At 36.5% G+C, this 15,633-nt stretch overlaps 1 gene segment (V, D, J or C); it reads left to right on the top strand.

The window, feature by feature from the left end:
• The first annotated feature begins 13,664 nt into the window (after window positions 1–13,664).
• LOC137100582 (Ig heavy chain V region 6.96-like) lies at window positions 13,665–15,275 on the top strand. The segment is given in 2 exon segments: window positions 13,665–13,730; window positions 13,822–15,275. Coding segments are annotated over 2 exon segments (372 nt in total).
• The last annotated feature ends 358 nt before the right edge of the window (window positions 15,276–15,633 follow it).

The following is a 15,633-nucleotide window of genomic DNA, read 5'->3' as shown; positions in this document are numbered from 1 at the left end:
GGGACGTCATTAATTTGACTTGAATATATTATTAGATTCATTTAATACTGATTACACCTCAATATGTCAAACAATATTTAGGAGAAGATTTCAAAAGTTAATTAAAACTAAATCAAAGCCAATAAAACTTTATATTGGGCTGCAAATACACTTTTTGCAATATCTGTGTCTCCCTGCCATCACTGAATTGTTGGTTAATTATTATTTTTTATTTTTTATTTGCCTTCCAGGCCTCTGCTGGTGGAGGTGGGTTCTCTTTGAATATCAGGTGAAAGTAGATGCTTAAATGGGTCAAAGGTCAACTGATCTCACTCATTGTGGTTCCTCACAGCTCTCACTACAGAACTGGTTTGCAAAACCAGAACTAAAATGTGGGTGATGTCATACAAATTGATTCATGTATCTACCCAGTTGTTAAGACCTGGAGAATCCCACAAACTGACCTGTACAGCCTCTGGATTCACATTCAGCAGCTATGAGATGAATTGGGTCAGACAGGCCCCTGGAAAAGGACTGGAGTGGATCGCCTGGCATAATAGTGTTAGTAGCACCACCAAATATCATTCTCAGTCAGTCCAAGGCCGGTTCACCATCTCCAGAGACAACAGCAGAAACCAGCTGTATCTGCAGATGAACAGTCTGACAACTGAAGATTCTGCTGTTTATTATTGTGCTCGAGAGACACAGTGACTGAAGTTGGTTGAACAGCTGTACAAAATCCTGCACAATATTGAACAAAGTTGCTTACATATATCTACACAATATCTACACTGACACATGAAAAGTTTTATTCAAGCACAACTTCAAACCTAAAACCAACCAGAACAAACTGTCATAGTGGAAACTTCTGCTCTCACGTAAATGCAGAAATTATTAACAGCACTGAAGAATAAGAAGGAAAAAAGAAAAACAAAGAAGAGTTGGAGGTGGCTTGAATTAAAATATTGCTGTAAAGAACGAGGACAGGAGGACACAGCTGTTAGTTACAAACCACCAATAAACCTGCAAAAATATTCAGACACTGATTGGACCACATAAACAGTATTTAATTTCAATATACAAGTAAATAATAACAATTAGTTAATATAAAACATTATTTCAACTCTGCTAATTTAACAAAAATAAATACATTTGACTGGTGATTTCCACTGCAGCTCACATTTGCACAGCAGAGACTCACATGAAGGACATGACTCATTTTCAGTTCTCATTGTAGAGAGGATGGACTACAGTCTACAGACAAATGCAGACTTTGCTGTGATGTGACCAAGATAAAAATAAATAGCCCCTGACTGCTGCTTCATGATTAAAGATGATGCCTTGTTGCATAAGAGACCATCTTCTTGTGGAACTGTTAGCAAACCTGTAGAGGGACGTCTAACTCTTTGTTCCATACAGTGCAAACACCACACAAGCAGCTGTCTGATTCCAGACAGAACAATAGTGCAGTGAACCACAGCAGCAACAACACAAAGGAAACAAGTGTTTTCTCAAGTTTGTTCTGTCTTCTTTCTTCTATGGTAGTTGATGATCACTATTTCTGTGTTTATAGATACAGAGGATATTTAAAAAGGTTACAGTATTAGTAAGGTGTAAGTAAGGTGTATTTAAGTCAATGTGGTGAACTGACAATAAAGCTGATTGTTTTTTTAATGCTTAACAATATGTCTGTGTTCATACTTAAGATGTGTTCATAAAAAACTATTGTTGATAATATGAATAAACATGTTTCAGTGTCTGATGTCTAAAATGAGATTAAAGAAATGTTAAACATGTTGGGAAAAATAATCGAACACGACACTGAATGTAATTTTACATGTTTACCAAAAATCACTAGTCCAGTTCCTCATTGTGAGGAGGAGTTAATGCAAAACTCACGTCTTCCACCTACTTATCAGTCTGCAGAGAGGACGACAGAGGACAGTGGACACACAGTTTGACATGATGGACTATAGGTTCGGGCTGATGCTGTTATCTCTCTGCTGTGCAGGTGAACAATTCTACTAATTTAAAAATGAAATTGTTTTATTTTTTGTTTTGTTTTTCATGCAACATCCTAACTAACATAATGTATTTATCTTTTGCTTTTCAACAGGTGTTGATGCTCAGACTCTGACAGAATCTGAACCAGTCGTTAAAAGACCTGGAGAATCCCACAAACTGACCTGTACAGCCTCTGGATTCACATTTAGTGACTATGCTATGAACTGGGTCAGACAGGCTCCTGGAAAAGGACTGGAGTGGGTTGCTTATATCAAATATGACAGCTCCAGCATCTACTACTCTCAGTCAGTCAAAGGCCGGTTCACCATCTCCAGAGACAACAGCAGACAGCAGGTGTATCTGCAGATGAACAGTCTGACAACTGAAGACTCTGCTGTTTATTATTGTGCCCGAGAGACACAGTGACTGAAGTTGGTTGAGCAGCTGTACAAAAGCTCACTATGTCCCTAATGTCCATTAGTCTTTAAGTGTTAGAAATTATAGCTCTATTTTTATTTTTTAGAAAGAACATATATTTTTTAAAAAGGGAGGGGGGATATATTATATTAAATAAAGTGGCTTACATATTTAAACACACATTTATCCATGTTTGAGATAAAATATGCAAATGAAAAAATAAAAAGTTTTTTTTTCGGACACATTGCTAAACACCTTCAAAAAAACATTTGCAATAAATCCTCTGAATAAGACAGATGTCTCAGCAACAACATGAAATTCACACACTGTAACTTGGTTAAATGCTGGTTTTCCACTAGTTTAATTTGAATATCTAAAATGTTTTTCAGATAATCACATGAATTTTAGAGGCTCCACATGTCTGTGTACGGTTTGTCAAATAGCTACACTGAAACATGAAAAGTTTTATAAAAACACAATTATAAACCTCGAACCAACCAGAACAAACTGTCACAGTGGAAACTTCTGCTCTCACCTAACTGCAACAATTAATAACAGCAATGAAGAATAAGAAGAAAAAAAGAAAAACAAAGAAGAGTTGGAGGTGGCTTGAATTAAAATATTGCTGTAAAGAATGAGGACAGGAGGAAACAGCTGTTAGTTAAAAACCACCAATAAACCTGCACAAATATTCAGACACTGATTGGACCACATAAACAGAATTTAATTTCAATATACAGGTAATTAATAACAATTAGTTGAAATAAAACATTATTTAAAAGTACTCTGCTAATTTAACAAAAATAAATACATTTTACTGGTGATTTCCACTGCAGCTAACATTTGTATAGCAGAGACTCACATGTTTTCCTGAGAAGCCTACAAGCTAAAAAACTCAATTAGGTGTTATTTATAAAGCCTCTCACTCTTACTTTTAGCAAAAAGTACTAATCTTAGTAAAGAGTATGACGTCATGATCCTAAAGTCCACAGTTTTATAGATTTAGACTGTGAACCATTTAATGATGCTTTGGATATAGCAGAGACTCACATGAAGGACATGACTCATTTTCAGTTCTCATTGTAGAGAGGATGGACTACAGTCTACAGACAAATGCAGACTTTGCTGTGATGTGGCCAAGATAAAAATAAATAGCCCCTGACTGCTGCTTCATGATTAAAGATGATCCCTTGTTGCATAAGAGACCATCTTCTTGTGGAGCTGTTAGCAAACCTGTAGAGGGACGTCTAACTCTTTGTTCCATACAGTGCAAACACCACACAAGCAGCTGTCTGATTCCAGACAGAACAATAGTGCAGTGAACCACAGCAGCAACAACACAAAGGAAACAAGTGTTTTCTCAAGTTTGTTCTGTCTTCTTTCTTCTATGGTAGTTGATGATCACTATTTCTGTGTTTATAGATACAGAGAATATTTAAAAAGGTTACAGTATTAGTAAGGTGTAAGTAAGGTGTATTTAAGTCAATGTGGTGAACTGACAATAAAGCTGATTGTTTTTAATGCTTAAGAATCTGTTTATGTTCATACTTACACTGTGTTCATAGAAAATTATTGTTAATAATATAAATAAACATGTTTCAGTGTCTGAGATTAAAGAAATGTTAAACAGGTTGGGAAAAATAATCGAACACGAGACTGAATGTGGACACACAGTTTGACATGATGGACTATAGGACAGTTCTGCTACTGTTAACTCTCTGGTGGACAGGTGAAGAATTTTACCAATTTCAAATTGAAGCAGATTATTTGTCACTTATTTAATTCACATGATGTTTTATTTTTTGTCTTCACAGGTGTTGATGGTCAGACTCTGACAGAATCTGAACCAGTGGTTAAAAGACCTGGAGAATCCCACAAACTGACCTGTACAGCCTCTGGATTTAACTTTGGTGGCTATGACATGAGCTGGGTCAGACAGGCTGCTGGAAAAGGACTGGAGTGGGTTGCTGATATTACCTCAGGCAGTAGCGGCAAATACTACTCACAGTCAGTCAAAGGCCGGTTCACCATCTCCAGAGACAACAGCAGACAGCAGGTGTATCTGCAGATGAACAGTCTGACAACTGAAGATTCTGCTGTTTATTATTGTGCTCGAGAGACACAGTGACTGAACTTGGTTGAGCAGTTGTACAAAATCCCACTGGGTTGACAAACTCTTACTATTTCACATAGTTAATGTCCTTAAGTCTTTAAGGGTTTAGAAATTATAGCCCTATTCAGATCTTTAAGAAAGTTTAGAAAGTTTCGTTTCCACGCACATTGTTGAACATAAAAGGCGAAAAAAAAAAAACAACAACTAGAAGCTTATTGTCTGAACAAGACAGATGTCCACACTACATGTCACTTGGTAAAACATTTCCACTATTTTAATTTTAACATCTACAAACATTTTGCTGGTAATCACAGGTTTCAGAGGCTCCACTGTCTGTCAAACATCTGCACACACTGAAACATTATAACAGAACAAACCCCTGCCTATAATTGTTTTCTCAGTCTTTTCAAATTTAAAATTTTTACCTTGCGCTCTCAGTTTAGTGCACTAGAAAAAGTTGCAACTTTTTACCGCACAAAATCAAACTGTTTGAGTGACCACATTTATCTCATTTCTGTCCATGAAGTCACTAAAAACATATCACAAAACACATTTCACTCGTGCTGTATGCCATGAATGAATGTTAGAAATGTACTGTATGTTTATTTCAGTGTCTAACTCTGTTTTTCACAAGCTGAACTAAGACTCACAAAGTACTGCATCTTTGCAGATGACATTAGAAGTTGTTACAGATGTTCTCTCTCTAACATTTATATATTATATACTGTCATGTCAAACAGTATATGATATATAAATGTTAGTGAAAGTACATCTGTAACAAGTTCTAATGGAATAAACAAATTATATATGGACATGTTTTCAGATGATAAATATCAATTTTATTTTTTTAGATTTCCGTAGCTCTTGAGGAGGAGTCAAAGCTAATCGCAGTCTCCTTCATCCTTTTTGATTCAAAAAAAAAAAATCAAAGCCCAAATGAGCCATTACTTTACCTAAAACATTGCTTTAACCAGCAGTTTCTGGTGAATACCGCACATATCTGCATTCATTCTTGTCAAACTTATTTTGATCCGTTTGGTTAAATCGTTATTTATCATGATAAATCTTTTTCTGAGTCTGATTAAGTGAGAGGACAGAAGAGCACCAATCACTTCAGCCTCACCATCAACCATGTTCTCTGTAGATAAACCAGCCAGGACAGACTGTGTCCATCATCTGTCAGGTCAGACCCTCTGTTAGATAATAATGTGCACTTTCACAAATCAACCATAAAGAAAATGTGGAACACGTTGTTGCATTTTTCTATAAACAGCACTAGGGACAGTCAGTGCACATGTTTCTACTCTGTCAGTTGAAGAAGACACGGTGCGTCTCATTGATCTACACTGTGGCTGACAGCAAAACCATGATTTATTAAGAAATTGTAAATAATTTACATTTAAAATTATGACTAAAGTCCCTGCTGTTTGATCGAAGGAGCAGGTCATTCTAGAAAATGAATCACATAAAGGTCTGTATGTCCTATAATTTCCTGAAATAATTGCAAAAGTGTCCGTAGCTCTCAGTGCCACTAGATCACAAGTCTGACAACAGAAGATTCAGGGATTTATTTCTGTGCTTGAAGAGAAACAGTGAATGAAGACAGTGGAGCAGCTGCAGAAAACATCACATGATGTTACAACATGATGTAATTTGATGTCATGTCTCTCAGTCATAGGAGTGAGCAGTAGATATTTTTAAAAAGGTAATTAGCAAAGTCTGTTTAGGTTGATGTGGTAAATTTACAAAGATTTTTTTTTTTATGTTAAACACTCAATTATATTCCCACAATTACCGAGCTAATAAGACTTGATGGATTTTCTAATATTAATAATACATGTTTCAGTGTCAGAGATCAAATACAATTGCATCATTAATCATACGGTTGCATTGTTGTAAACACAACAAACACAAGACTGAATTTAACACGTTCACCAAAATTCACTAGTCCAGTTCCTCATCGTGAGGAGGAGTTAATGCAAAACTCACATGTCTTCCAACTACTTATCAGTCTGAAGAGAGGACAACAGAGGACAGTGGACACACAGTTTGACATGATGGACTACAGGACAGGACTGCTGCTGTTAACTCTCTGCTGGACAGGTGAAGAGTTGTATATTTCTCAAGTTGAAAGAAATAACTTTTCACTTAGCATCTTAACACTCATCATATTTTGTTTTGTGTGTTTGCAGGTGTTGATGCTCAGACTCTGACAGAATCTGAACCAGTCGTTAAAAGACCTGGAGAATCCCACAAACTGACCTGTACAGCCTCTGGATACACATTTAGTGACCACAGCATGCATTGGGTCAGACAGGCTCCTGGAAAAGGACTGGAGTGGGTTGCTTATATCAAATATGACAGCTCCAGCATCTACTACTCTCAGTCAGTCAAAGGCCGGTTCACCATCTCCAGAGACAACAGCAGACAGCAGGTGTATCTGCAGATGAACAGTCTGACAACTGAAGATTCTGCTGTTTATTATTGTGCTCGACAGACACAGTGACACAAGGTTTCTGAGTAGCTGTACAAAATCCCACTGGGTTGATAGACTCCTACTATCTCACAAAGGGAAATGTCCTTAAGTCTTTACGTGTTTAAACATTATAGCCCCATTCTTATCTTTGTAAACATTTTTTGGGGAGAATCAAAGTGAAAAATATTAAACAAAGTTTCTTACATGTTTAAATATACCACTAAGGACAAATCTATTCTGTGGTGGAAAGTATATTTAAAGTAAAAAATCAAAATAAAATAAAAATAAAATGTAAAAAAGAGACTCATCACCTGAACAACACAGATGTTTTAGCAAAAACATTAAATTACACACTCAATGTCACTTAGCTAAACATTGTTTTTCCACTAGTTTTATTGTATTAAGTTTCAGTTGCTTCACATTTCTGTGGATGTCAAACATCTACACACACTGAAACGTTCAAAGTTTTTCTAACCACGACTTCAAACCTCCAACCAACCAGAACAAACCCCAGTCTCCATTCCAATAGCTAATAACAACAATAAAAAATAAAAATGAATGTATAATCATGCAGTAAAAAGATGTTCAATACTGTTTTACAACTATGCATTCACACACAATATGCAATGTAATTCACTGTTTACCTACAGTTTAGCTACATTTTAAGCTTTTAGAGAAACTTAAAGCTAATTTTTCTCTTCAATGTCCCTAATATGACAGTTACAGCAGCTCATCCACTAACTGAACTCAGCACCATGATAGAAAAGGACTGAATAACATCTCCACATTAACATAAGTTTGGAGCATATTTCTAAAAAAATGTCAAATGTTGTGTTGAATTATGTTAACGTATTAACTAACGGCTTTAACTTTCAGTTAGAATGTAAATGAATTCAAAGAACATTTAAAAGTTCAATTTAAATTGGTATAAAAGTTTAAAAAACATAATTGTACAAGTTTGTAAAAAAGTAGTAAAACCTTTAACTTCAATCTGGCAGCTACAGGAGAAGGTTCAACTTCACAGAAACACTGAAGATTCACATGAATGATGGAGATAATGTTGATTTCTGTTTCCACAGGTGTGAACGGTATTGATCTCATCCAGCCAGACTCAGTGGTTGTGCAGCCTGGACAGACTGTGTCCATCACCTGTCAGGTCTCTGGTTATTCTCTGACTGATAAAAGCTATGCAACAGGTTGGATCAGACAGAGTGAAGGAAAAGCAATGGAGTGGATTTTTCATCAGTGGGGCACAAGTGGCTTAAGGAAAAACGATGCTCTGAAGAAAAGTTCACTTACAGCAGAGACACTTCTGCAGGAACAGTCACTATGAAAGGACAGAGTCTGCAGCCTGAGGACACAGCTGTTTATTACTGTGTACGTCGCCGTCACAGTGACACAAACCACCAACAGACCTGTACAAATACCCAGAGACTTACAGTACGTGACTGAACCACATAAACACACATGTTCTAAATGGGAAAATAATTGTAGGAAAAAAGTTTTCTTAAATTCATTAAAAAATATTTTTTTCCACACACACATGAATATGTATTTGATTATACTTGTAAACAAGTATTTAATTTGATGTTAAATCTCTCAGTCAGAGGCAGCACGATGATGGAGTGGTTATGCTAGTAGGTTATGGGTTTCCGTGCTGAGCGACCGTGGCCTTTCCCTTCCTTGTGTGGGATCCTCCCTCTGTCCACAGACATGCACGTTAGGTTAATTTGTGTGAATGAGATAACCTGGAGAACAGGTTGCCCCCTGCCTCTCGCCCTATGACAGCTTGGATAGACTCCACCCCCCCCCCGTGACCTAAATGACATAAGTAGTTACAGATAATGGAGGAATGGATCTCTCAGTCATAGGAGTTATGTCATCTGCCTAAGTGGTGTTTATTATAGACTCACCTTTGTCATATTTATTAAAAAAGCTCTGAACATGAAATAATCAGAAGATATTTAAAAAGATAATTAGTAAGATATGTTCATGTTGACACTTAAGCATATTTTTTCATGCTACATCTGACTTACTATGTACTTTATTCATAAATTTACCCAGAATGCTCAGAGTGCATCAATGAGAAACTGATTCTTAAAATAACATGATACTGTTTAACTAAAATAAATACTACGTGTTTCACTGTCAGATTTCTAAACTGAGATTTAAAAATTGTGTTAATATTCATATGGTTGTGTTGTTATTGCTGATGGATGTTTAACACAAAGAAATGTGAAAACAAAGTTAAAATAAAGTCATACACAACACTGACTGCATTTAATTCAACAAATATCACATGTCCATTTCCTTCCTGAGAGGAGGAGTCAATGCAAAACTCACATGCCTTCCACCTACTTATCATCTGCAGAGAGGACGACAGAGGACAGTGGACACACAGTTTGACATGATGGACTATAGTACAGTTCTGCTGCTGTTAACTCTCTGCTGGACAGGTGAAGAATTTTAATTTCAAATTGAAGCCGATTATTTTCCTCTTACTAAAATACTAACTTATATGATACTTTGTGTTGTGTCTTTACAGGTGTTGATGCTCAGACTCTGACAGAATCTGAACCAGTGGTTAAAAGACCTGGAGAATCCCACAGACTGACCTGTACAGGCTCTGGATTCACATTTAGTGACCATGCTATGGCCTGGGTCAGACAGGCTCCTGGAAAAGGACTGGAGTGGATCGCATTGATCAGCCATCCTAGTGGTTCCAACAAATATTACTCTCAGTCAGTCCAAGGCCGGTTCACCGTCTCCAGAGAAAACAGCAGAGAGCAGCTGTATCTGCAGATGAACAGTCTGACAACTGAAGATTCTGCTGTTTATTATTGTGCTCGAGAGACACAGTGACTGAAGTTTTCTGAGCAGCTGTACAAAAACCTACTGGGTTCACAGACTCTTACTTTGTCACATAGTTAATGTCCATAAGTCTTCAGGTGTTTGGAAATGATGGGTCTATTGTTGTTTTAAAAAGTATAATATTTTAGAGGGTTTTGAAGTAAACAACATCGATTCTTGTGTATTTAAATTACACCACTAAACACATGTTTTTCAGTCCATGCTGGACTCAAAATAAATATAAGAAGGAATCTAAAGTTTCTGTTTTGCTCACATTGTTGAAAACCTTTTTAAAAAAGAACCAATTTGGTAAAACAACAATTAAAGACTCATCATCTAAACAAGACAATATCTCTACTAATTTAAACATTTTGCTCATTCATAAGTGAGAAGAAGACAAAGTATAATCATTAATAATATGAAGATTAAGTTTCTTTACTACACATATACATTTACTATCTCTGTTACAATGAGACTCACAGTGACACAAACCAAAGTGACCAGACCTGCATAAACATCCAGAAATACATGTGACTGAGTAACATAAACATCAATATTTAATGTAAATATCAGTATTAATAACCATCTTTGTAGAGGGAATAGCCTGCAGCTATGTAGATAATAATAAACTTAACTTTAATATTATAAAACCTGTATCTACAAGCAGATGAAAACTTTGTTTTTGTAATTTGGCCATAGTAAAAACAGGTGCTACACTATGATAAAGGATTTATCTATTGTTGTAGAGATCATCTTCTTATGGAAATGTGCTGTATCTGTGTCCCACATTCTCTAACCAAACCTGTAGAGAGAGCTCTATGCAAACTGTATGTTCCAGATAAACACATCAGCTGCTGCCATAAACTGGAGCAGAACACTGGTGCAGCTTTATACATTTCTAAGGCTGAGACTAGAAAACACTGATTTACTGATGAGAAAATAATCTGTGTTTACTGCACTTAAGAGTTTTGTTTTTTATTGTTTTATTGTTTTTTGGGGTTTTATTTTTTGTGTGTTCTTATCCTGATGGATTTCACCTGGGTCGTCCGTGGCACAAAGACACAACCAGCTAAGATATTTCACAATTGCACCTGTTTATCCCAAACACAACTTGACAAACTAAACCTTGTTAGAAAGCAGAAAACCTCACAAACCCAATTATATAAAGCAATTTAAGATTGAAGAACCACCACAACAACAGTTTCTAAAAACGTAACCAGTGTTCATAAGTTGCGTATTGCCGTCCTCAATTGGTGCAAACCATTGTCTCTGTGAGACTCCAAAGAATAAAATGGTACCAAGCTTATAGTCCAAAAACTATGATGTCCAAGAGAAAAAGCCTTAAAATCTTCACTGTTCAGTCGTTTCTAAAAATTTATATTTTTCTATATTTTGGCTGCATATGAAAAATTAACATCACAACCATTTTGAAATGGGCGAACCTTCTTGATTCAAACAAGCACACATCTATGTTTCTGCAACACAGATTTGCCCTTCTGCGGTTTGTTTTTGTGCTTGAAGAGACACAGTGACTGAAGACAGTGGAGCATCTGCAGAAAACATCCACTGATAGAAAGATGTGATGTGATCTCAGTGACATCTGGTTTTTCTCGTCTTGTAAACAAGTATTTAATTTGATGTTAAATCTCTCAGTCAGAGGCAGCACGATGATGGAGTGGTTATGCTAGTAGGTTATGGGTTTCCGTGCCGAGCGACCGTGGCCTTTCCCTTCCTTGTGTGGGATCCTGCCTCAGTCCACAGACATGCACGTTAGGTTAATTGGTGTGAATGAGATAACCTGGAGAACAGGTTGCCCCCTGCCTCTCGCCCTATGACAGCTTGGATAGACTCCTGTCAATGTGCACTAAGACAAGCTGCACCCACAGACTAATAGATTTAATTCTTATAAAACTCAGAAAAAATACAATATGATACTGTGTCCAGTTTTGCCATGTGCCATGAATATGTGTTACAAATGAACTATATGATATTTTTTCTTTGTCTTATGGATATTGTTTGTAATAAGATATAAATGCTGAGTAAATTCAGACCAGTTTGTCATGAGTCATGTCTCTGAAAGTTCAATGAAATAAAAACAAATGCAAATAGGTCAAATCCCTTCAGTTGATAAATATCATTTTTTTGTCTTATGGGGAGGAGTCAATGCAAATCTCAGTCTCCTCCATCTTTATTTATCTCACAGCAAACAAACTAAGGACAAATCAAACCACAAAGCAGACATACAACACATTTCCACTATGACTTTAACTACTTGTTTAACATTTCTGCTTCTAGCAGCAGTTTCTGGTAAATACCACACGTATCTGCCTTTTTCTTTGTCAGTGTTTCCTTTGGGTCAGTTCTGATCAAACTGTCTTTTCTCCTCAGGTGTTTGCAGTCAGACTCTGACTGAGTCTGAACCAGTGGTAAAGAGGCCTGGAGAATCCCACAAACTGACCTGTACATATGCAGGAATATCTGACAGTGATGCTCATATCAGCTGGATCAGACAGGCTGAAGGAAAAGGACTGGAGTGGGTTGCCTTCATTTCTGCTCCAAGTGGAAGCACTATAGCTTATTCCACATCTGTCAAGAAGCGTTTCACCATTTCCAGAGACAACAACGTGGATCAGGTGTATATGCAGATGAACAGCTTGACAACTGAAGACTCTGCTGTTTATTATTGTGCTTGAAGGCCACAGTGACACAGGAAGTTACAGAGCTGTACACAAACCCCTGCAGATGTCACAGTGACACTGACTGATAGAAAGTCTGATAAAAGTGTTTTTTTCTTTCAGTCTGTATATATCAAATGTTTGATTAGCATTTTTCACTTGCGTGAAAGACAAAAAACTATATAAGTCTAGTTTTAGTCTAATTTATAACACAATTAAGGGTCAATGAGTTCAACATACTGACGTAAAGAATCAATTAAAAATGTTAAGATACAATTTTTAAAATGAAATAACACCTTTAACTTCAATATAAAAAGTATACAAAGTATAACTGAATATTTATCAGCTGGTTGCATCTCACAGTTGAAAGGGAAATGAAAGGAGTTGATTTTTCATGGGCAGAATGCAAAGTCCTGCTCTGAAGAACAAGTTCAGCTTCAGGACAAAATCTACAGCCTGAGGACACAGCTGTTTATTACTGTGTAAAAAAATCTTCTTCTTCTTTTCCTTTGGGCTGTTCCCTTTCAGGGGTCCCACAGTGAATCATGACCCTTCATCTAACCCTGTCCTCTTCATCCTCTTCTCTCACACCAACTAACTTCATGTCCTCTGTCACTACATCCATAAATCTCCTCTTTGATCTTCCTCTAGACCTCCTGCCTGGCAGCTCCAACCTCAACAATGTATACGATCACATTTACATTTACATTTACATTTAGTCATTTAGAAGACGCTTTATCCAAAGCGACTTACAAGTGAGATACAAAGCAGGCAAAAATCAAAGTGAATAAAGAAAACATCAAAGCGAAGTCCTATTAATGTCATATTAATTTTGTTAATAAGCAAACATGTCAGAATCCTCCTGCAGTGATTGAGGTTACAATAAAACTGGACTGTTGAGGTTAGAACACTGCAGCTTGTGAATACAGACTGTTTCCTGTTCCTGTACTGAAAATGTAAGTTTGAAGTACAGATATGTCTGTTAAAATGTAGGAAGTAAAAATAATAAGTTGGCTGAAAAATTTACAGATATACTTAAGTACTGTAAAGAAGTATTTCTTATTTCTCACCTCTGGAGAGGAGGAGTTAATGCAAAACTGAGATGTCTTCCAACTACTTATCTGTCTGCAGAGAGGACGACAGAGGACAGAGGACACACAGTTTGGCATGATGGACTATAGGACAGTTCTGCTGCTGGCAACTCTCTGCTGTACAGGTGAAGAATTTTACTGATGTCAGAGTGAAATTGTTTGTATTTCATGCAGTATCCTAACTAACATAAAATATGTTTTTTTACTTCTCAACAGGTGTTGATGGACAGACTCTGACAGAATCTGAACCAGTGGTTAAAAGACCTGGAGAATCCCACAAACTGACCTGTACAGCCTCTGGATTTTACTTTGATGTCTACTGGATGGCCTGGATCAGACAGGCCCCTGGAAAAGGACTGGAGTTGGTTGCTTATATCAGCACTAGCAGCAGCTACATCTTCTACTCTCAGTCAGTGAAAGGCCGGTTCACCATCTCCAGAGACAACAGCAGACAGCAGCTGTATCTGCAGATGAACAGTCTGACAACTGAAGATTCTGCTGTTTATTATTGTGCTCGACACGACAGACACAGTGACTGAAGTTTTCTGAGCAGCTGTACAAAATGCTGTGTCACTTAGTTAATGTCTGGAAGTCTTCAAGTGTTAGAAATTAAAGCTCCATTCTTATTTTTGAGAAAAAATATGTATTTTTTTTAAAGGGGAGGAGTAAAAGTGAATAATTGCTTACATATCTAAACACACATTTATAAATGTTTGAAATTAAATACACAAATGAAAAAGTAAAGTCAAATATAAAGTAAAAAGTCTACACTGAAACATGAAAAGTTTTATTGAGCCGGTGTATTAACTAAGGGCTTGACTTTCATATTAAGATTTAGATATAATCTTCCTTTTCAAGACAACAAAAATAAAAGAAAGTGGCTTTGAATAAAAGAATGTTTTGACACACATGTTTACTATTGTTGGCTCATAGTGACACAAACCAGCAACAGAACTGCACAAAAACTCACAAACTGATTGAAAAATTAGTATTTACTTTCAAAACATTTAATTAATAAAAATGATTTAATATGAAACATTAATTTATCTCCACTGCAGCTCACATTTGTACAGCAGAGACTCACATGAAGGACATGACTCATTTTCAGTTCTCATTGTAGAGAGGATGGACTACAGTCTACAGACAAATGCAGACTTTGCTGTGATGTGGCCAAGATAAAAATAAATAGCCCCTGACTGCTGCTCCATGATTAAAGATGATCCCTTGTTGCATAAGAGACCATCTTCTTGTGGAACTGTTAGCAAACCTGTAGAGGGACGTCTAACTCTTTGTTCCATACAGTGCAAACACCACACAAGCAGCTGTCTGATTCCAGACAGAACAATAGTGCAGTGAACCACAGCAGCAACAACACAAAGGAAACAAGTGTTTTCTCAAGTTTGTTCTGTCTTCTTTCTTCTATGGTAGTTGATGATCACTATTTCTGTGTTTATAGATACAGAGGATATTTAAAAAGGTTACAGTATTAGTAAGGTGTAAGTAAGGTGTATTTAAGTCAATGTGGTGAACTGACAATAAAGCTGATTGTTTTTTTAATGCTTAACAATCTGTTTATGTTCATACTTACGCTGTGTTTATAGAAAATTATTGTTAATAATATGAATAAACATGTTTCAGTGTCTGATGTCTAAACTGAGATTAAAGAAATGTTAAACATGTTGGGAAAAATAATCGAACATGAGACTGAATGTTATTTAACACGTTCACCAAAAATCACTAGTCCAGTTCCTCATTGTGAGGAGGAGTTAATGCAAAACTCATGTCTTCCACCTACTTATCTGTCTGCAGAGAGGACGACAGAGGACAGTGGACACACAGTTTGACATGATGGACTATAGGTTCGGGCTGATGCTGTTATCTCTCTGCTGTGCAGGTGAAGAATTATACTAATCTCAAAATTAGATTTTTATTTCATGTAACATCTTAACTAACATAATGTACATATCTTTTACTTCTCAACAGGTGTTGATGGTCAGACTCTGACAGAATCTGAACCAGTGGTTAAAA

The sequence above is a fragment of the Channa argus genome, chromosome 15, assembly GCF_033026475.1.
Source record: "Channa argus isolate prfri chromosome 15, Channa argus male v1.0, whole genome shotgun sequence".
In the NCBI taxonomy this organism is placed as follows: domain Eukaryota; kingdom Metazoa; phylum Chordata; class Actinopteri; order Anabantiformes; family Channidae; genus Channa; species Channa argus.
This window is presented reverse-complemented; position numbering and strand designations above follow the sequence as displayed.